A 23,429-nucleotide genomic window follows, 5' to 3' on the forward strand; every position below is an offset into this window, starting at 1 on the left:
TATAGTAAGACCAAAAAATAAATTGTTTCACATTGTTGAAAATCACATAAAATGTCTGCGTTTTTGAGTTATTGCCAATTTAAACACCCCGGGATTCAATGTGTTAAGTGTTTTTTTTAAATGGATTTAAATAAAATAAAAAAATATTTTTTAAATAAAAATCATGACTTTTAACCAATCCTGGTGTTGACTAATACTTTCATTTATGGATGAAACAAAGAATCTTATTTTTCACAACTTCGGAAAGTTACATTTTAGAAGTGAGGGAGTTACGGTTGTCGAACCAGCCCTGGTTTCACCTAAGCAATGGCACAGTATGCCAGAATCCCAGGTTTGAGTCTTGGTCAAGCTTGCATTTTTTACTGAAATTTCTACATAGTACATGTCCAATGTGTGTTTTAAAGGCAACAGACCCTGTTGCGGTAGCACTGACAGAGACAATTCCACACAGGTAAAACAGCAAGAATGAAAACACAGGCAAAACGAGGACTGACTAAGTAGCTCAGTTGGTAGAGCAATGGCACGGTATGTCACTTGCTGCATCTTGCATGAAATACAATAAGGACTCTTCTCTTCTCTACTGGTGACAATCATACACTAACATTAGTTTAATTGTAATTATATTTGAAGTTTGTTGAAATTAACACAAAGCAAACAAACAGCACGATAAAAAAAACACTTTAGAAGTTTTTTCAAGCTTTCGATTCCCTTGGAATCATATGGGCTGGTTGAGTGACGACAAAGTGAACACGATTGAAGTTCCAATGAAGATTCCGAAATGGAATCTAAAGCTTGAAAAAACTTTTAAAGTGTTTTTTATCATGATGTTTGTTTGCTTTGTGTTAATTTTAACAAGTTTGTTGTCGGCATGTGATGTGAGAAGTTTTTTACTGTCATATAATTGAAGTGTTGAGTGCAATAGTGGTGAACTCTCAAATCAGTCATTGAGTCAAAACAATTTGTTATTATGAGTGAAGGGGATCACTTTGAAACTGAAGCTGGGCTCAGGCTACTGTACATTTCAAAGATATTGCCTTCAGTCATGAGAACCAAGTGCTTTCAACTAAATCATGTATTTGTTGATAGGTCCACCACTGAACTCAACATCTCAATAAACTAGGAAGACTGTTCATGAAGTATCTTTGTTCTCCTTGATTATGAATTATTTTGCCTATTAGGCAGCTATTTCATGAATCAATCTGGAATTCATAAATAACAATAACAGCAAATAACCAGGCACCAGTCTAATGAGAACAAGCCATAAATGAAAGATCATTGTGTAGAAAACTTTCATCACAAATTAAGAGTTTAATTTTATGTATATAAATGTGGTAAACACTCTTTAATGGTTATTTTTTTTAAATGTTTAGTATTTTAAATGAAATATGTAAAATATTGGTAAATTGTACATTGACAGTTTTACTATTAGTTAAAATTTCACATGAGCAGTAAGTCTCTAAAATTTATATACCTTTACTAAAAAGGATTATGAATTTAATATATTCTGACAGCATCCATTTCATAGCAACAAAAACAAGTGCAGAACTATTGCACTGATTCTGCTTATTACTATTATATTGTATGTACCTCATATGTTTCAGCCATTATGTTTGCACTATCTTCTATAGTTAGAAGCTGTTGATAATCAGCTGCTTGTCTCTCTTCTCTTCCGTACTGGCCGACAAATGTTTCCACTGGCACATTGTTTACAAACCTGCTGTTGGTCATATTACTGAAAGTCACAAGTAATGCACAAATAAATCAGACGTATGTTTGTATTTTACATATTTTTAGCATGCATACTAAATTTATTGTTCATCTTATCATAGGCATTTTAAAATAAATAATAATATGAACATTTTTAGTGACAAAGTAATTTTTCTTTTGTTAAGAATATAAATGCACCATAAGATCCACAATCATGTCTTAAACACGTTTTTTTTTTAAATCATTTAATATAATTTATGAACTTTATCTTTATCAGTTAGGTGGCCGCGGTGGCTCAGTCGGTAACGCATCTGACTACCATGCTCAAGGTCCCGGGTTCGATCCCCGGCCGGTTCAAATCCGGGAACTTTTCTAACGGTGGAAGCGGCCCCAGCGCCCACCCAGCGTCAAATAACATGGGTACCTGGGGGAAACCCTGGGGGGTAAAGGTGGTCAGGGGCGTGATGCTGATCACATCACCCCCACTCACGACCGGATCAAGAAAGTGTGGAGCGTTACCCCCACACCCCCTATATGCCTTCATGGTATGGTGCTATGCACAGGGGAACACTTTACCTTTTTATCAGTTATTTATTACTGAAAGTACAGTGTACTCATAAAATGAAGAAAGTCCAAAAAATATACGAAGAATGCATGCAGGGATATATGATTAATTATGCATGGATAATTAACAAACTGAATGACTGAACTGTGGACCAACCTTAAATCGTTGTTCATAGCCTGATCCCCAGAGGCCAGTTCTCCTAAATTTGTGGAAGAGCCAAGCATTGTCTCAATGTTGGAGACCTTGCACTTGAGGCCACAGCCTGGAACAGCTTGGAAATTTTCACACTTCCCACTCACGTCAGTGCCAAGGGCTTCTTTAACATATTTTGTAATGGCTGCAATAAAAATGTTGTAGTGTAATGATAATGTTACAAAAGCTCTTGTGTAAACTATAATCATGAAATGAATGAGAAACACTTCCCTTCAGTCAATAAAGGTAACTATTTTTGAAATATTTACTAAACATGACATAGATTCAATATTCCCATTAGTATTAAGTTTGGATAGGAAAAATTAATCAGTACTTTATCAGTGTCACACATGGGTGCATGAGATTATCAATACAATTATCAATTATTTCACTGGTCTATCTATAAATAGCCTGTAATTTAGAGTAAAATCTTGCCATTTTGTTATTATTTCTATGAATATAAACATATAATTATATTAATATTGATATAAATACCTAGTCTGGCCATGAATACTGTTACAAACTTTTGGCTTGGACTGTACATCTTGTAGTCAGGCTTATGAACCATGTTTGTGCTGAAGTTCACTCCTGACCATTGTGTATTCAACTTTGAAAGAGTAATCGTGTATCTTCTTGTGCTTAGCATGGAGTAGGGCAAATATGAAAACAGAGTAGCTGTAATTGTTCTGCATGTGGTTGGAAAGTCGCCCAATGAGATATTCCATCCCCTAACAGCCCTGAAGATCAACAAAAGGTTTGTGTATCGGACAATACAGAGATCCACTGAGACTGGTAGTGTGAAAGATCGCCCAAGTGTTGGTTGACTTCACACCATATGGACAGTTGCAGCTGTTAAAGCAGTGATGGTTCCCGTCTGCCGAAATCCCACCAGGAAGCAAGTGATAATGGCACGGGATCTGAACATTTCACAACAATCAATGTCCAGGGTGCTTATTGGAATTTGAGCTTACCAATGGAGTACTGGACATTTCCTGATGCCACACCTGAAGAAGCAGAGGGAACTGATATCGAGACGACTCCTGCAGTGGTACGGTGCCAATTGGCATTGCAGGATTCTCTTCACTGATGAGAAATTGTTCACCACTGAAGAAAATTTTAACCGCTAAAATGAAAGGTCATGTGCTTCAAGCTCTCGAGAAGTTCGTGAGAGAGTATCCAGAGTTCAGAGATGCTACCAGCCCTCCTCAGTCATGGTTTGGTGGGGGGTGAGTTATGAGAGTTCCACAAGGCATAATTTTTGTGAAAAGGGCTTAAAAAGCCATGTGGAAGAGTATGCAGAGAGTGTTCTGGACTCTTTAGTGATGATGTTGAACCAAACAATATTTCACAATGAATCCTGGAGGTTTCAGAAAGATTCTGCCTCAGATCATAAGGCAAGGATGACACGACAGTGACTGGAGACCTGTGCACTCCATTTCATCTCCACCGTTGATTGACCATCTGATAGCCCTGAACTCAGTACCTTGGACTACAAACTGTGGCCAGTGCTAGAGGGGACTGTCTGCAAGAAGAAGCACCCTATAATTGAAAGTTAAAAGCGCTCCTTGATAGCACTAAGGTTAGACTTTCCAATCGAGTCAATCTGTGCTGCAATAGATGCCTGGCCAGAGAAACTTTCTGCCTGTGTGAGGGCAAAAAGTGGACATTTTGAACACTGATTGGTGCTATTTGTGCGTAATATATGTAAGCGTAACAAACTAAAAGAAAATTTTAAAATCTGAAACTATATTCAACTTACTCACAAAATAGTGTTTAACAATATTTATGGCCAGACTAGGTAATATGTCATGGTTTTGAAAAGTAAAAATCCATTGTCACCTGGGTACATATATTAATTAAGATAGTTAATAAACTGTTCATGTTCTTCAAGTTACATTTGCACTTCTCCTTCTGATGAGTAGGATATAGGCTATCAGTATCAGGAAATATTATATTGGTAGTTATTTGGTGTAGGCAAAAATTTCACACTGTTTCACAGAGAACAAATAGAGCATTTTAAAATATTACTCTAGAGTACTTCTGCTTTACTTTTCCCTGGAAACTAATAGCTACATTATTCTTAGGAATAGACTTTCCACAGAAAAAAAAAAAGAAACACCATTCTAAATGCTTGGTGCAAAAGATACATTGTCACCTAAAATCATCAATTTTTGTTAAAAGTCAGCTAAATATTAACAGAATATGAACTTTAAAAAAATAGTTACAAATCAATGTGGTGGTTCTCATGTTTATTTTCCAAATTAACACTTCCAAAATGAAAAAATCCAAATTTATGTACTTGGAACATTTGTATTTTTTAACATTGCTTTTCTGTGACTTTCAGGCAATCATGATGTTGAGAATGAGAGATGATTGGATGAAATTGATGAAGGGACACTCACAAAGAACATCCATACCCAGGCCGGGATTCGAACTCAGGAACTATGGTGGCAAGATTAAAAGTTGATCGTCAGGTGAAATTTATATTAACCTTCAGAAATCAAACTGTAACTTTATGGTAATTTAGAAACATCCAATGATAATGACATGAGTGTAACTTGTAACTAACTTTTGGGGGGAAGGGGGGATCGAAAAGTTTTCCATCCCATAAAAATAGAATCATGGATTATTAGCTAATTAACTGTTATGTCTGTGAAATGAGAAATATTACTTATTACTCTGCTCCTCAGATTTCAAGAGCTTAACAAAAGTACCTTCAAGTTGTAAATTTTAATATACCTAATTTGGGGGAGGGGAGCAAGTGCTCCTGCTTGCTAAGATTGTGATTGTAGTTTATGGTGTAAGGAATCTGATCACAATAAATCTGCAACAAATATGTGTGCTCTTTGTTTTAACCAGAATGTAACTTTTTCAATATTCCTCTTGTAATGTACTGAAATAGTATAGTATTCAAGGATGACAATTATGAAGGTTGACACTGAAATGGAAACTACATTACCTGAACCTATTGGATGTTCACTGTTTGCTTCAGCTGTTCCAACTACGGATAATATTTTTGAGAAAGGTAGCATTTTCTGACTTACAAAGATGCATATGCGAGCGACCATTGGAAAACCATGTGTTATAGTTCCAGTTTTATCAAATACAACAGCTTTCACCTGTAAAGCATGAATTTAACAATATTAAATCTACTGAGAGAGAATGGCAATTTATAATTCACTTCATATATGCTAATTAAAAAATTCCAATAATGTAATGTGTGGGAAAAGAGGCTGCCACTCATTGTACAATTGAGGTTCATAGGCTTACCTGCCCCTTTCCTTGCCTCTATCAGTTTTTATAAACTACATTTCCAAATACGATTTCATTTATGTAATGATATAGAGTATAAATCCTACCAAAGTTTTCTGTCTTGTATACTGTTTCAAACACATGAGACCTATCATTTTCTTAAACTTTGCAGAAAATGGGAGAACTGTCAGTAGGTACACACCTGTTTAAAGAAAAGTGACACACCCAAAAGGATTAAAGAATCTATGAATGTGCCACTCTGTCTTTTTCTTTTATGAGAAAAACTTATCTACTTGGATCTTCACAATTAAAAACAAAGCTTTTATGTTCCACTTCCACCTGCTCCCATTTCAGGGTGGCCACTATAAGGCCATGATAAAATTCAAGTGTATTTCCCAGTTTTCAAGGTGAACTTTTCAAAAATTCACAAGGGCACAAGCAGATGTTTGCTCTATTTCAATCTTACGTATTACTGCCTCTCACCACCCACACACAAATATATTAAAATTATAAAGGGTCTCTGTGATTCCAATGTATCCCAAAATTCTAATTCCATTCAAATTAAATGGTATATATATTTAAAATATTTAATTTTAGGTGTGGAGTTTACATTTGATATTTCACATACTCAGACTTGAAATGCATCTACAAATACAAGTCATAAATGTTAAGGGATATACTAATCTAAGAAAAAATGTTAATTGTACAAGAATTTCAAACTCAAAGTTACCTAATCTACTTCATGATTTCTTATCTTGCAATAATATTTCATCCGTCAGTTAGATTACTCTGGAAAGGACACTAACAAAGTAAACAGATTGAGAGAATTCTGTTTACTTTCTATGCAGTTTTATTTTTCTTCCTCGATAAAAGTAAAAGCCAAACTGTAAAAAACTTGCCTCAGGGCATTTATAAATATGGATAATTTCAAAGGGATTTGGACTAATCAAAGTTGCAATTTTTCAAATCTACGGAGAAAACTTCATGCACAATTTGTGGAATTCAAGGAATTCCCAGCAAGGAGTAGCCACCCTTCATTTGTATTTTTACAAAATCTGGCAAAAAAAAAAAAGATATAATACCTTATGAGCATTCTCCAGAGACTCCGCACCTTTGATGAGAATCCCATTCAATGCTCCGACACCTGTTCCCACCATGACCGCTGTTGGTGTTGCGAGACCCAGTGCACAAGGACAGGCAATGGCAAGAACGCTCAGAGCACACAGAAAAGCATATTGGAAAATAATTTCTTCATTGTTGAAACCTATTTTATGTTTCTCCTGGAATAAAAAAATTAAAAATTACCTTGCAATGAAAATATTACAATTTACGTACACATGATTTATTTGTACACAGTTAGAAATATTATTGATTTATACACAAATTATTGTGAATAAAAAGTCAAAATTTGAGTACAAAAACTTATTACGTACATTTTAGGTTCCATCTCTTACACAGAAAAGTGCAGACTACAAATTCACAAAACATACCATTTCTACAGATTTCCCACCCAATATAATGACCTTCCATCAAGTGTTGATACTTCCTGAGTATGCATTTCAATCATTCATCAGAATAAATACTTTGAAAATATTGTAAATTTTTCCAGGTTGGGTTTATTTTTGTTGTTTTTATTATTTTTATATGTTTTGTTGCTTTCATTATTTCACTGTAAGACAGCAACAATGTGTTGTATGTGAAATTTCGAAAATAACTGAACCTGCTCTGGAAGTTGTTGGTCAGAAAATGAATTCAAAATGTCATATTTAGGCATTTTATTTCAAATTTTGCATTCTAAATTATTGTCACAAAATATGTACCACATCTGGTAGGAAAATGCACTCCCTGTCATATGAAGTGAACATGTGGAGTTAAATGAAAGTTTTGGCTCAAACAAGGATGGAACCTGGAGATTTGACTATCCATGCAAATACCCAACCTCTGAGACAAGAATCTGGCTTTTGGCTTCCCCACAATATACACAATTTTGTTCTCTGTAAATTTTCATGTCCAATCAGTTGAATTAGATGAACACAATTCTATAAGGTTCCACTACCTATCTTCCACTCTCTATAGATTGACTAAGCCTCTGCCATTTCTACACACAAACATTTATTGCTGTAGCAACAACAATCTTCGATCTGTCCAGGGTGCAAAGTCACTAAGAGAGCTTTCAGACTGAAGCAATACGCAACTTGCTTAGAAGTAAATCCTCAATTATCAATGAAAGCTTTCACACTGAAGCGACACGTCAAGCTGTACGTCTCGCTTGCCACTTGCATGTTGCTCAGATTGAGCTGTTTTCTCTATATTGCGCATCATGTTGCCTCGGCCTGTTGTTCACACATACAGCAAATGTTTTGCTTTAGACTGAAGGAATCAGTGTCGCTTGAGTGTGAAATCTCCATGTCGTTTGTTGCCTGTTGCTTGTCGCTTCAGTCTGAAAACTCCCTGAGAATTGATGGGGTAGAGCAAGGTCACATAAAATCACCATGTATTCATATTTCTTTCACATAAAATCACTAATTTTCTGTTCTAGCAAATGCATTTTAATAATAATTAGTCAAATACATAACAAAATATGTTAATATTATGACTTGGGTTATTACTTACCCCTATAGGAAGTAAGTCCACATTCACAAAGCCGGTAATTGTCCAACCTAACAAAGTGAGAATTGATACAACTAAAACCATAGGAACAAAATATCCAGCAATTTTGTCAGCTAGTTGTTGTATTGGTGCTTTGGATGTTTGTGCTTCTTCCACCAGCCGAACAATTTGAGCCAATGTAGTGTCTTCCCCTGTGTGAGTGGTCTGCATTAGCAACAGCCCATTTTGATTAATGGAGCCACCTATTAATACAGAGCCTGAAAATATAGAAACGCATATCACATGATGTAATGTGGATCTGTTAATTACGACTACAACTCAAGTGGCTAAATTAGAGTAATACAGTATGTCTTGTTACCGCCAGATGATTATCACAGTGGAACAAATTAAACTTGTTCTCTGCCTTCAGATTACTGATACGAGTACAGTAACTACAGCGTGGATGAATAGTGAGCAGCATGTGTATGGACACGAAACGTCATCCACAGTTTTTCTTGTATGTACGCATTGCTTGCATGATAGAATTATTTTCCTGTAGTTTACGGTTATTAAACTGTATCTTTAGTCAAAATGAAAATAAATGTCTGATGAAAGGAGCGTGTGTTCTCCTGAAACGTCACAAAGAAAAAACTGTTTTCTTATGCTTGTAATAACCGTAAACTACAGGAAAATAAGTCATCCACAGACCAGTAAAAACATAAAGGAAGTGCAATATGGTTCCACTGCAAGATTTAACAAAGAGGGTAAATGGAGACAGGTAATAATCTCACGCAGGACATGCTGACCTTCTGTATAGGTCACTTCTGCAGGGAGTAACAAGACATTCAAATCACCCTGTACATATGGTGTAAGCATCTTTTTTATTTAGTGTTGCTTTTCTGCCACTTGTTGCTAATTGCAACAATGAGGACGAGTGATGATTACATGAAATTAATAAAGAAAAACTCACAAAGAACACCCATGCCTAGGCCAAGACTCAAACCCAGGTGCAATTGAAATTTGCCCACTTACTCGGCCACAAAGCTGGCAGTAATATATATGGAGATAAAGATTTCCAGTGATATATAACTTTTTCTAACAGAAGATAATTTAAGAGTTGACATTGAATTTCATATTATGATAAAAACTATTTAGAAAAAGCACTAAAATTATCTTGAACTAAAATCAGGAATGGAACATTTTTTAAATTGAGTTATGCATTTAGTCCCAATTGTAATACAATGTATATAGGTAATATATACTGTATTTAAACTACTAACCTTTCTTCTTAGGTACTGGCATAGATTCACCAGTAATTAATGATTCATCACATGTTGAACTGCCATATAAAACCTTCCCATCAACAGGAACTTTAGAACCAGGAACTACCTGCACAATAAAACAGAGAGATGGGACATAACAAAAGAGAGATAAGAATACTAATAATTTGCAACATCAGGGTGGGCATTTAACCTTTAGTGGATGGCTGGTTTCAAACCAAACCAGCACCACATGGCACCAATTAATGCATAATTTCTCAAAACTTTCGATATTTCAGTTCTGTCTTTTTTGTTCATCTCTATACAGAATGGCAAAAAAGTTTGGAGACTTTTTGAGCTGTTTTCCTCATGTTATTTGCTTTTTTTTATAATGGTCACTGTTTTTTTTAAATTCCTCATTTAATTTCAGACTAGAAAGTGTAATCACATTCATTTCCTCACTGATGAAATGAAACAGAAGCAGTTAAAAATAGCTTGTCATTTGTTTTGGCTGGTGATCCTCTTGAAAAAGTTATTTTTACTGATGAGATTTTCACTGGTGCACAGCCTTCAAAGCAACCGTCAATCGCCGAAGAAAGGACAAAAAAATGCTGTTGCTTCAAAAGTTGTCACTTACTGTCATCTGAGATGGTTTGGGGCAGTACTTGTGCAATGGGAAAAACACCCTTGATGTTCATCAATCAGAATGTCAAAATTAACATTGCTAAAAAAACTGGTTGTAAGTGAGCGTTTGTTATAGTTCAGAGTGCCTGATAGCCCAAAGTGCTCCTTTAGGATTAGACACAAAAAATCTGTGAAATCAAGATCAGTGACGACAAGCTATTCACAAGATCAAAAGATGTTGAAATACTGGCTAGGTGGTCTGTGTAGAATAGAGATCAATGTATTTTCCGATTCATTTCTCTACACGAACACATGTACGAGTGCGTACCCAAAAGAAACCGGAATTTGCCAAAAAAAAAAAAAAAAAAAAAAAAAATAATGTTGGAATATGCCAAAAAAGATGAGTTTTATTAACTTTGAGTTACAAATACCTTAGTCTCCTTCAAAGTATTGTCCATTTGACGCAATGCACTTATCCAAACAGCGTTCCTATTGCTTGAAACATTTTTGGAAGTTCACAACTGGGATATTATTCAAGGGCCGAAGTGCATGTTCCTAAACTTCAGCCACATCGGCAAAGCGTTTGCCTTTGAGCTCGTTCTCCATGCGGGGGGAATAAAAAAAAATCACAAGGTGCAAGGTCTGGTGAATACGGAGGGTGAGGAACAACAGGCATTTGGTTTTGGCACTGTTGGACACGCACAGTAGTGTGGGCTGGGGAATTGTCGTGGTGGAGCAACCAGTCGCCACAGTTTCACATTTCTGGACGTTTTCACCACACATTTTCACGCAATCGCTGTTAAAATTCGCTGCCACGAACACTAAGACAAAGACGTCACCTTAGCAATCTCTTCAATAGTACAACGACGATCTTTGTAAACACCCTTTCGTACTTTTTCATGTTTTCATCATTTCTTGCTGTGGCAGGTCTTCCCGATCGCAGTTGGTCTTCCACTAACATTTCCCCCATTTTGAAACATGCAAACCACTCGTACACTTGTGTTTTACCTAGGGTGTCTTCTTTAAATGCTTCTTTAAGCATCACTACAGTCTCAGCTGCAGCTTTCTCTAATAGGAAACAAAATTTCACACATACTCTTTGTTCCTTCTGATCTGCCATAGCAAAATTTGCAGAAAACGTTTGTCAACACAAAGAACGTGCGTCACAGCACAGATCCATGTCTACACAGGGCAACGGCGCTCAGCACACACTGGCACGTCATAGTGTCTCCTCACTACATCTCGTGGCGAAAGTTGGAAGTACATCGGGCTTTTCTGGCAGATATGCTTTCCGGTTTCTTTTGGTACCCCCTCGTAAGTACCGTAGTTAAAATTTACAAAACTTGAAAGAAGAAATAACAGAATACAATGTTTACTCAAGGAATGTTACTTGTAAAAAGCATAAGTGCATTGCGGAAAAAAAATCATTATCACAGTTATAAGTCGAACATATGATCAAGAAACAGTGGTTGAAAAGTAAAAACCCAATTATAAGGCATGTTTTCAGTACAAATGCAGACTTTCAGGAAAAAAAGAAGAGAGCTTATTCAAAAACTGTTTATTGAAAATAGAAATAATAACTTTTATGTTTTGTGATTTGAGTATGTCACACCCTTATATGTGTACAAATGAACAAATCAAACAGAACTGAAATATCATGTGTAGTTTTCGAAAAATGATGATTTAATTGTTGTGACATTGTGCTGGGAAGACCTTTTCCCAGCAGTCCTCTCAATGGGTCCACACGTACTGGTGGAAAACTTTATTCCATCCAGCTACTAAATGTTAAAGATGTTATTTTTGTTGTTAAAGGATGAAAGAAATGGAATTACTTAATTTGCTCTTCCCATGGGTTGTTCAGCAATAAAACAATAAATTGTTCAAACAGTAATTCGTTGATTCACTTGTATAGAAATAAAACACATGACCAAGTAATGTGATAATCTAACATGAATTGATGGGAGACCATGAGGAGGGAAAAGATGGACTTGCATGGACCCCTCCCCCACAAAAAAAGAGAAAAACACTGACTTTTGCATGACATTTTACTGGTCCTTAAATTCCCTGGTTTGTACCAGTTTTCAAGGATTGTTGCCACTCTGAATGCTATAATTTTACACACAGTGCGAATAGCAGTGGTTACCTACACACATGCATACAGAAAAGAATTGAAGCTTTTCTTCTCCAGTTCCTTCTGTAAATGGTTGGCTACCATTTTTAACACTTTTGCTACAAATATTTCTTTTTGAATAACCCAGTACATACTCAAAGTAGGTAAAAAAATCTGTATTGGGCAATGTCCTTTCAATGTTGTGAACAATTTTTAAACCTACCTTTAGAATATCTCCTCTTTGAACTAAATCCACATTAATGTAGTTTTCTGACAAAACAGAAAAATCACTGTCTACAGTAACAAGCACAGCTTCAGTAGGTTTCAAGGAAAGTAGTTTTGATAAGGCCTCGGAGGTTTTTCCCTGAAAAGGAGGAAAGTTAATATTTAGTTTTAAACCGAGAGCAATCACATTCCTTGAATATGAGTTTTTTGTGCATAATGTATATTGCCACAAATTGCTTGCAAGCATTGAACACTTACAAGTATAGAAGATTACAACAAAAAATTACACACACACACACTTGAGGCATGTTCAGAAAATAGTATCTGTTTGGTAATAAAAAAAGAATAAAAGAAGTTACTTGAACAAAAATCTTTTTACTCTGAAAGTACATACCTTGAACTATTTTTCTGCATACATGCACATGGCACTTATCGAACCAGAACACATGCTTTTGTTTACGAGGTGGTATCAAAAAGTTTCAAGACTAGTTCTATAACATGCCAACAGATGGCAGCACAAGACTGGATGCACAGTCAACCTTCACGAGTCAGTGTCCCAAGGCACATTGTCCTGTGCACATCAGGAGCTGTGCGACTGGTGCTATTCTGACCATGTGCGTTACCACGTCTGAGATTTCTTCATGGACAGTAAGTTATCAGCAAATCTGCCACAGAGATGCTTTGATATGATTCGGCAAGTTTACGGCGATGCTGCAATGAGTCCTTCGAGGTGTTTTGAGTGGCATGCATGATCTCCAGCAAAGAGTAACTGCATTTCTCAATGGACTAGTGGTAGAAGTGTATCATGATACCTTTTCTCCTGTATGAATGATGGTATATAAAATATTTTCTCCTGTATGACAAGTGCCTCAATGCTACGGGTGTCTAAGTAGGAAAGAAAATACTTCAAGTTATGAACGCTCAGAGTAAAACGACTCAATCAATCAATCAATCAATCACTCACACTCTCTCTCTCCCTCCCACTCTCTCTCTCTCCTTATATAGAAGATGGGGTTTTTAATGTAAAATATGACCTTTGGCATGGTCATTTCAAAGTCTATTCATTATTTGACCAGGTTGTTTGTTTCTTCAAAAATGAAAAAAAAAGTACATGGAAACAATTAGGGTAACGTTCACCAAAAATAATAATGAGCAACTTGTTTATTCTTCCTTAAGTGGTAATTAAATTCATGTATGCAAGGAGGTTCCAATGCTCTCACTTCAAGATTAACTTGCCAATTAGCCATGTCTATCCGGTTAATGACATACCTTTATTTTATCACTAGTAACACATAATTTCATTTTCTAAATGATTCTTCAGAATATTTTTAAGGATTTAATTTGGAATAAGGGTTTACAAACAATTATTTATAATTAAAATAAAATTTATACTTTCTCAAAAAATATGATTAAATGTAAAAGGTTTGAACATAGTGTAAGGAAGATGGATAAAGGGAAATAAAAAGGTAGGTTTCTTCACTGTTCAAAAATAATTTAGCCTGATGAAAGTACCATCCACTTCTATGCATAGATAGGCTAATTGGGACTGGACCTAGAGTTTAAAGTAAGATCTAAACCACTATGTGCCTCCATCAGATATTGAACCTGGGACCCCTTAATTACAAAGTTTTAAATAAAAATGTTAGTGATAGTACCATGCAATGTACACCATCAACGAGAATCATAATTGTTGCATAAATATTAATCTGTAAAGTATCTGGCAATTTTACTGATAAATTGATCTGTCTTTACTAGTTGATATACAGATACAGTAACCCAATATCCCATTTAGAGCATTTATTTAACTCACCTTTGCTATATGCTCCAGCCAGCGACCAAGTGAAATGAAGACCAAAAGCATTGGTGGAGTATCAAAGAACGTCTGGGGGCTTATATGCTGACGCATAGCCATTGAGGCTGCAAGGACGGCAACGGAGTAAATGTAAGAAATTGTGGTAGCCATTGTAATCAGAACATCCATATTTGTTGTTCTGTGCTTTAATGCCTTGTATGCCTGCACATAAAAATGCCATCCCCCAAAGAACTGTAAAAAAGAAAAGTGGTAGTAGAATTCAAGAGTAACTTACAGACATTTTCTATAATAGAACCAAACTTCCAACTTATAATCTACAAGTGCTGGATAAAAAGTAGTGGCTAAAAAAAGGTAAAGTGCTCCCCTGTGCATAGCACCACGCCATGAAGGCGTATAGGGGGTGTGGGGGTAACGCTTAAGTAAGTAGTGGCAACTGCTTAAAATTGTATCAGGCTTTATTGGCAGAAGAAACACCAGTTACCTTGGTTCAATGTTATTGCCCCCAATTTGGACCACCTTCTGCCACACTTGTGGAAGGCATCTCATATACCGTCAGCACATCCATCTTTGTCAATGTCCCAGGCACTATGGCATGAATGATGTCTTCTCTTGTGTCGTAATGCTTCCTACAAAGTGGTTCTTTCATTTTTTGTTAGAGATCATAATCGCATGGACTCATATGGGGTGAATATGATGGGTATTCTAGTAGTTCCCATTGCCAGTTATGCAGGAGATCTGTCAAAGCGTTAGCAGTGTGACATCTTGCATTGTCATGCAGGATGATGGGAGTCACAAAACATTTTCACCCATCACGCCACTCTACAATATGGTAATAGTGCATCACCACATGCCTCACACACTCACTGATAACATTCTCGTGCACACCGACCACATACATAAAATTTCAAACGGTTCATTTACCTCCTTAATGAATGAATGTTAGCAGATGAACAAAGCTTTTCCAAGGCAGAAGAAGCTGATTATTCACACATTTACTTTAAAATGCTTACTTAGTTGGGATGGTTTATTTTACTTTGCTTTTTTACCACTATATGCTTATATCAGGAGATACCAATACAGTAATGATTGATTAATCGTCCCATCTCTAAGATATACAGAAGGTTGCACATGATAAAATAGTCGACTTTGAACCTCGCAACTGGCTAGTAAATCCCCTTGCGCCACCACTGATTGTGTTCGATGTGATGGCCATGGGCCCGAACGATCGCCCGGCAGCGTAGTTTCCACTGTAGCAAACTCCTGCGTAGAATGGGAAGGGGAATGTCTTGCCATACCCTTTGGCAACTTTCCAAAGACCCTGCAAGGTACGGGGATGGCGTCGAGTAAGTGCCTGTTTCAGGAGTCTAAACCCACAGTAGCATCCGGCGATTTCACAGGGATGGACAAAAATGGAATTACTCGAATTCCTGTCTCTTCTGCCTTCCTTGAATAGAAAGCCTGGGATGCTCGAGCGGTATGCCTGGAGGCCTTGTCCATGTGGATCCATACAAGTGTGGTCTCGTCACCGTACAGGTGGGGGATGTATATGTCATACAGAGGGGCCATAATGTTCTCCTGGAAGTAAGCTGCATTGACTTTGGTATTGGAAGGCACTTTGATGAGTGGCAGCGTTCCCCGACTGCAATATCCGGCCACCACCAGAAATCCCTTGGTAAACTTTTCCTTGCACTGCAGCACAAAGTCAGAATGGCTCTTCTGGTCTGTTGGACGGTAGAAAATGGATCGAACTCTGTTGGTCTCATCTAGGTAGAGCCACCCCCTCATCCAGGGTACACATTCATTTGCACTTGTCCCCTGTAAGGTATGTTTCATATAGTTTTCTGGCGTTTGTGAACCTCTCCTGGATGTGGTGCTCTGTGAGACTGTGTCCGTTTGCTTTGTGATGCGCATCCAATGAGAGGTTCTTCCGGATGATGTTGGAAACTGTGCCTTTTGAGATACCGTGGCGTATAGCCAAATTCTCTGCGTTGGGGGATTGTCGTGTGTCACTGATGTCCTAATGGTGCGCACTGTATTGGGGGTTCGAGCAGGCTGGGGCTGTGATCTCCTCACAATTTCCAACCAACCACGTACCGCAGGGGACTGTTGGGCACATCGTCGGATGACGAGACCCACACCAGCTTTGCTGACGATTAAACCCTCTTCTTTGCACCGTTTCACTGTTGCTGAGTGACTATAATGGGTGGCGGAAAGTTCACAAATGAACCCCTCCAAGAAAGATGTCACTTTCACCTTCATCGTTGCACGGATCGTGCTCAACTGATACTGTTATCTAGTACAGGCTCCAGTGTAGCCAGCTGTGTATCGGGACATAACAGTAGTTCAATGCGTCGTTCGCGATGGCCAGTCAGTGGTAAACAGGCCACCTTGTACTTCTCGATGTGTAGATGCCACACCTCAAAGAAACTCCTGCCACTGGAAGTGGATTCCGTTGTCGCCCAGTAGATTGCAGTCGTGTCACAGGCTTGTGTGAAGCAGTGCGAGTGTAGGCCGTGTGAAGTGCAGACGTGCAGGAACTTGCCGTTGGGCATATCATGAAGGCCAGTAAGGAAGAGCAGCAAGCAGTCGTGCATTTCCTGGTGGTGGAAAGCATTAGTACGCGAGACATTCACTATCAAATGATGGCAATGTTTGGGGAACATTGTTTATCTCTGTCATGAGGAAGAACAATCCACAACCTGGACCAACTGTCACTGTCGTAAATGATGACCTTATCCAAGATATGAATGACTTCATTCAACTGGATCGATGGTGTACAGTGGATCACTTTGCACAGACCACAGGGGTAAGTTGCATCATAAAACAGTGTTTCCAGTATCGGAAGGTGTGCACACAGTGGGTGTTTCTCATGGGAATGGCACTAGAGACGCTCCTCTGATACAGAAAGGAAGGCAAAGTCAGCAGTGGAACCAACCCCACTCGCCACCACCAAAGAAATCGAAGGCTATGCAGAGTTTGCATGGTCAAGTGCTCCTCACCTGCTTATCGAATTTTGCGAGAAAGGTGGAACCGTACTGGCATGTGGTATCCACAAACTTTGATGCTCCTGTGCCAGGCCATAAAATCCAAGAGACCAGGTTTGCTGTCATCTGGAGTGGTGCATTATCATCATGTACATCCACATACGGCCAATGTTGTCTGCGACCTGTTACACAGATTTTGGTGGGAAACACTCCAGCACCCACCTTATAGCACGAACATATCTCCATGCGATTATGCCATCTTGGGTAAGGTGAAATGGGCACTGTGTGGTCGCCAGTTCAACTCGGACATTGAGGTGAAGGTTTACCACCAGTAAACCAAATATTTTCATATATATATAGAAATTGCTGCAAAGTTTGAAATTGTCGGACCTCTGTTTTTGTTTTACTTGCATGTCTTATTTCTATTATATCTAATTAATATATAATAAATATTTATAAGAATTGTTGCGGTAATCCAGGTCAAATTTTCAAAACACGCCACTGGTTGTACATGCTTTTTGATGTGGCAACATTTTTGATTAGGTGAATTCAAATAGTGTTGTTCATAGTTAAGAAAAACCGATGTGGAACTCATTACTCAGCACAAATTTTTATTAATTTATCACAATGCATCTTTCATGTGTTCTGTATATGCACAATGGCAAACACAAATATGAATGTTATGTGTTCATTTCGTAATTATGCAGAAAAAGCTACCAAAAAGCACTTGATACAAACCCTATACTCTAAATTCATCTTTCCTTCTTGAAACATTATGTATGATATCGAAAGATAATTTTTAGAGTTGTGTTAAGTGATGGGCATACTTAATCAGTATTTCACAAATTCATGATGAAAGTTGTGCGAATTACTCACAAATTTAATATAAATATATTAATAACTTACGTTTTGCGAGTATGTATCTAGGTAACTCCGATGTTTTGGGATGCAACTGCTCCCTTCTTCAGGCTGCTCACGTTTAGGTTATGTGTAAATCATAACCACGTCGACCTCTCCATAGGTACAGGATATAGGATTGGTAAAAGATGTGTGGTTAAAAAACAATAAAAATCTAAAACCCATTACAGGTGCACGTCATACTACTATGCTGTTTCCCTGATTAGAAACTGCTCCTTGAAATGTTAAAACTTCAAAACTGTGAATAGCCACGGCCTGCGTGTGCTGCAATTGTAATACTCCAAAGTTTCCTGGTAGAGCACGAGGTCGGGCGCCTCCCATCTCTTTCTCCTCTATTTCCCCTCCGTTTCCCCAATCCTCCTCCATTCCAGTTCACGTCAAGTCCAACGAGAATTCCTCTTCCATTGGAGCTTGGCGTGCTACTTCCGGGGTTACGATAAATCCTATTTTTACGTAGTCCTTCCCATCCCATTTCCTGAACATCTTCCCCCACATCATCATCCCTGTTTAATTTATTCTCTCTTCCCTTACATATATACGACCCTTCATATACATTCCTTCTTATAGGTTTTTCCTCCTCCCCAAGCATTTTCCGTTTGGCGATTACATGGCCTTCGTCAAGGATATGTTCGGAGAGCCCCATCTTGGGAACTCCCTCCCTTATATCCCTGTCCTGCTCTCCGCACCGAACATTCATGTTTCTTCCTGTTTGGCCCACATATTCCTTGCCACATTGGCAAACTATTCCATACATGCCCTTCATCCCTCCCTCGTTTATTTCTTCCTCTTTTCTATCTTTCTTATACCCCGTGAAATGCTTTTCTAGTTTTTGGAGCTCGCATCCCACACATTACGCCATATCCTCTTACAAGTTTTTTGTTGTCTTTTAATCACACATCTTTTACCAATCCTATATCCTGTACCTATGGATAGGTCGACGTGATTATGATTTACACATAACCTAAACGTGAGCAGCCTGAAGAAGGGAGCAGTTGCGTCCCGAAACATCGGAGTTACCTAGATACATACTCACAAAACATAAGTTATTAATATATTTATATTAATCAGTATTACTAGGACAAGCAGTATACAGCATTTCCATTAAAAATGGCAAACTTACCTGTACTGGTGTAGAGAAAATAAACAGTAAAAGGTTTTCCAGAGAAAGGCCAGGCAAGACGCAGCACATTTCTTCATGACTTGAACTAACAGACATTATAAACATATAATATGTCATAGTTCCTATGCAAGGAAGCCCAAAAATTAGAGATATGAAGAAAGCATGTCTCCATTTCCGAATATCTTCTTTGTGATCAAGGTAACCTGTATCTCTGTCTCTACTATTCACAACAGATGCTTGAAAGCCCAAACCATTTATTGTCTCAATTATATCTCTTGGTCCAGTTAATTCAACATTGTATTTGAATTTTCCTTTCTGGGTTGCCAGGGCAACTGTAGCTGACTTCACGCCTTGCAATTTCTTCACATTAGTTTCAATGGCATGCACACACGATGCACATGTCATGCCACCAATCTGGAAAGAATGGACCAATTATTGATCAGTGCATTAGAAGTAGAAGACTACAGGATAAAGATAGCAACTTTAAATTAAACATTCCAGATTTTGGATATTTTCAAATAAGTGGACAAATATTCTAAATCCCAGTCAAACACATGAATCAAACATCACAGATCAAAATCAAGCAAGCTGGAACTTTAAGAACCTTTTTCAAGCTGGCCTCATCTCCAGGAAGGTATCAACTATATAAAAAAATTGATATTGCGATATATTGTCAAGAAAATATCATCACAGACGATACATACAATACAATATTCTTTCCATATCATGATATTGGCGATGTTGCTGGCACGATATATATCACTAAAATATCATGATGATACATCGTGAACACAATATATTGCCGACACGATATACGAGGGCTATTTTTTATCAAGGTCCGATCGGTCACGAAAGAAAAACCACATTGAAAATCCGATGAAGCTGTGCGCGGATGTGTTGCTTAGTGTCTCTAGTATGTCCGTTGATCGCGTCACGTCGCACGTGTGGTTGTTCGGAGCACACAGTGAGCACGGAAACATGCCTAGAACATTAGAGTCGCACGCCAAGTGTGAAGTGCGTGCAGTCATTCGATTTCTTCATGCTGAGGGGTGCAATGCAGCCGAAATTCATCGACGAATGAGTGCAGTGTACGGTGAAACTTTCATGAGTGACAGCAAAGTGCGGCAATGGTGCAGGAACTTTGAAGCAGGACGTACAGATGTTCATGATGCAGGCAGTCAGGGAAGGAAGCGAGGGTCAACCGATGATCTTGTTCAGCGAGTGGATCAGGAGATTCGAGAAAATCGTCGGTTTACAATTTCTGTGTTGAGTGAGTAGTTTCCCTAAATTTCAGCTCTCTATATCATCGTGAGTGAGAGACTTCAGTACCACAAATTCTGTTCGAGATGGATTCTGAAGATGCTGTCCGACCAGCACAGAAGACAGTGAACGGGCGCCGCCTTAACATTTCTTTAGCGCTACCATGATGAGGGAGACAATTCTTTTGAACAAAATTGTCACAGGGGACGAGACATGGGTCCATTTTGAAAATGAAGAAACAAAAGAACAATCCAAACAGTGGATGCATTCCCATTCCCAGAGTAAACCAAAGAAAAGCAAGCGAACCTTCTCCATCAGAAAGTGTATAGCTACTGTGTTCTGGGACAGAAAAGGAGTGTTGATGGTGGAATTCATGGAACGTGGCACGACCATCACTGCAGCCTCATACAGCGTGACGCTTCAACGTCTACGAAGGGCAATTCAGAACAAGTGAAGAGGAATATTGTCATCAGGCATTATCTTTCTTCATGACAATGCTCGGCCGCACACTACAGCTGCAATACAAACGCTCCTGAAGTCTTTTCGATGGGAGGTGTTTGATCACCCACCTTACAGCCGGAACTTGGCTCCCTCAGATTTTCATCTCTTTACGCACATGAAACGCTGGCTAGGAGGACAGCATTTTGGCACAGACAACGAGCTGCAGACCAGCGTAGAGAATTGGCTGAAAGTCAGGCCTTCTATGACAAGGGTATTGGAAAGTTGGTACCATGGTATGACAAATGTCTAAATCTGGGCAGCGACTATGTAGAGAAGTAGCTGGAAGGTGTAGCTAAATGTTGCAAATAAAAACATTTTTGATTTCACTGTGGTTTTTATTTCGCGACAAATTGGACCTTGAAAAAAAAAATAGCCCTCGTATTTTGCCAAAATATCATGATGTTATATCATCTAGTTGATATCATATGGATGGTATTTTTTCAATATCGTGATATATCATCACGACGATGTATCTCCCAACACTAGTATCAACTCGGGGCAAGCCCCAGCACCTACCAACCTGTTGGGTGAGAATGAGTCAAGGCAAGAACTTTTAAGAACCTTTTCCTGCTCCCCGCAAAATACGCAACAGTTAGACTGGAGAGTTCAATGAACTAACTAATCTCTAACTATGCAGTGGTAATGGTTATCAGATGAAAATCAAGCAAGCTAGAACTACCATATCTTAACTATTAAAATTAAATGTAACCACACTTCTAATGCTGATTGCTAAGCCACTTACATATGGGCTAGGATGGAGTAAAAAAAATGGAAGTTGAAAATTTAAAATTAAAAAAGCATGCAAAAGTTGCTTTAAGTGTTACTTAAAATTCCCATATATGTATATATTTTCAACTTCAGAAAAAAAATTTTGAGCCTCCCTAGTGACTTTCAAATTGACAGTAAATCTGATATTTGGAATGAACTCATGTAATTTATTTTCAACAATAAAAATTGTGATAATTACATCTCATACTGTGCAAAAGGAATCTATACAATAATTGTGGGTCATTACAAGCCATTTCAACAAGGTCATGTCACCCACCAACTCCGATTTCGATAAAATTTAGTATACAGCCTTCCTTTATGGTTGAAAGAAACCCCCTACATTTTTTCACTCTATCATAAACGGTTTATTTTACAGCACTTTCAAATGTCATTAAATCAGTGTTGTCTGTCACTCTTGAGACCCTCGACACAAGATACCCTTGCTTACATTTTATTTATTTTCTCCTTAACCAATGATCAGATCTCTCTGAAATTTTACACAAAGTTCAATTACATAATGAGGATTTCAGAAAAAAATACATCAGCACTCAAAAAAAAAAAAAAAAAAAAAATACAAATGCCTATAAAAAGACTAATAATGGACTTGTAGTCTAATTTTTGTGGTGGAAAACCAGGTTACGAAAATATGGATTTTCATCATGTGGGTATGATGGAACCAAAAGCTTATGATGTTGAAAATCATTGCAAAGACATGCTCTTTCTCAACAACAACAAAAAATTGTTTTCTTTATTCCTTCTAACGAAAATTTTACGTTTTTTTCACATTGCCTAAATTTCAGGGTAAATCCGTACCAAATTGTCCAGCACTGGGTGCTCGATCATTTTTAAAATTTTTAATTTGTTTGTCGTTGTAACCCCTGTACAAGGGTAGTTCAAAACAGGCATTATTTTTCTAAAACTATACTTTGTTTGAAAATGGCGGCCATTTTTGTTTCATGTCTTGCAACATTTTTGGCCTATGCACAGTTACAATACATTGTTTTCAGGACATTATAGGCTATGTTTTATCTGTATGTTTTTTCACCACATCGAATGCAAATAGCTGAAATTTAGGGCCAAAACTGACTGATATTCAATTTTGAAGGGAAATCAATGTATAGTGTATCTCTTTTTTTAGTAGGTAAGCAATGAAATATCAGAGCTATAATTTGTTTTTAGAGGAAACATATGCATTTTAAGTTTCAGCAGAAAATATTTGAGCTCTGTTACTGGTTTCTGCATTGAGTTAAAGCGTTTAGAAAATGCTCATTTTTCTCAAAATTTGGGCCCCAAATATATGTCTGGTTGGAAGCATCTTCCCGATGGCATAGTAGTTACCTCGTCATTTTGCAATCAAGGGGTCTTGGGTTCGATACCCAAAGGAGGCTCATGCTGGTTCGGATACCATTTTAATAAACTGTAGGTCCAGTCTCGATTAGCGTTTCATGCATAAAGTGGACTTGACTCTGAAATCAAACCAATATCTGGTCGGGAACATAATAAAATTTGATATTTACAGCACAAAGAGGTACCTGTAAGAAA

The 23,429-nt window shown here is 37.7% G+C and overlaps 1 protein-coding gene across 9 annotated transcripts in view; it reads right to left on the bottom strand.

Annotated features, from left to right (window-relative positions):
• Positions 1-23,429, bottom strand: part of ATP7 (copper-transporting ATPase 1) — a 297,586-nt gene that overhangs the window by 50,353 nt on the left and 223,804 nt on the right. For all 9 annotated transcript variants that reach the window (XM_083120375.1, XM_083120376.1, XM_083120374.1 and 6 more), the window contains 9 exons: positions 19,359-19,772; positions 14,334-14,567; positions 12,518-12,662; positions 9,586-9,690; positions 8,330-8,583; positions 6,799-6,996; positions 5,424-5,583; positions 2,429-2,609; positions 1,588-1,732 (listed from right to left, as the gene is read on the bottom strand). In XM_083120375.1, the coding sequence (XP_082976501.1) occupies positions 1,588-1,732; positions 2,429-2,609; positions 5,424-5,583; positions 6,799-6,996; positions 8,330-8,583; positions 9,586-9,690; positions 12,518-12,662; positions 14,334-14,567; positions 19,359-19,772 (1,836 nt within the window). The remainder of the gene's footprint in view (positions 1-1,587; positions 1,733-2,428; positions 2,610-5,423; positions 5,584-6,798; positions 6,997-8,329; positions 8,584-9,585; positions 9,691-12,517; positions 12,663-14,333; positions 14,568-19,358; positions 19,773-23,429) is intronic.

Source organism: Lepisma saccharinum, chromosome 4, assembly GCF_977018435.1.
Source record: "Lepisma saccharinum chromosome 4, izLepSacc3.1, whole genome shotgun sequence".
In the NCBI taxonomy this organism is placed as follows: Eukaryota; Metazoa; Arthropoda; class Insecta; order Zygentoma; family Lepismatidae; genus Lepisma; species Lepisma saccharinum.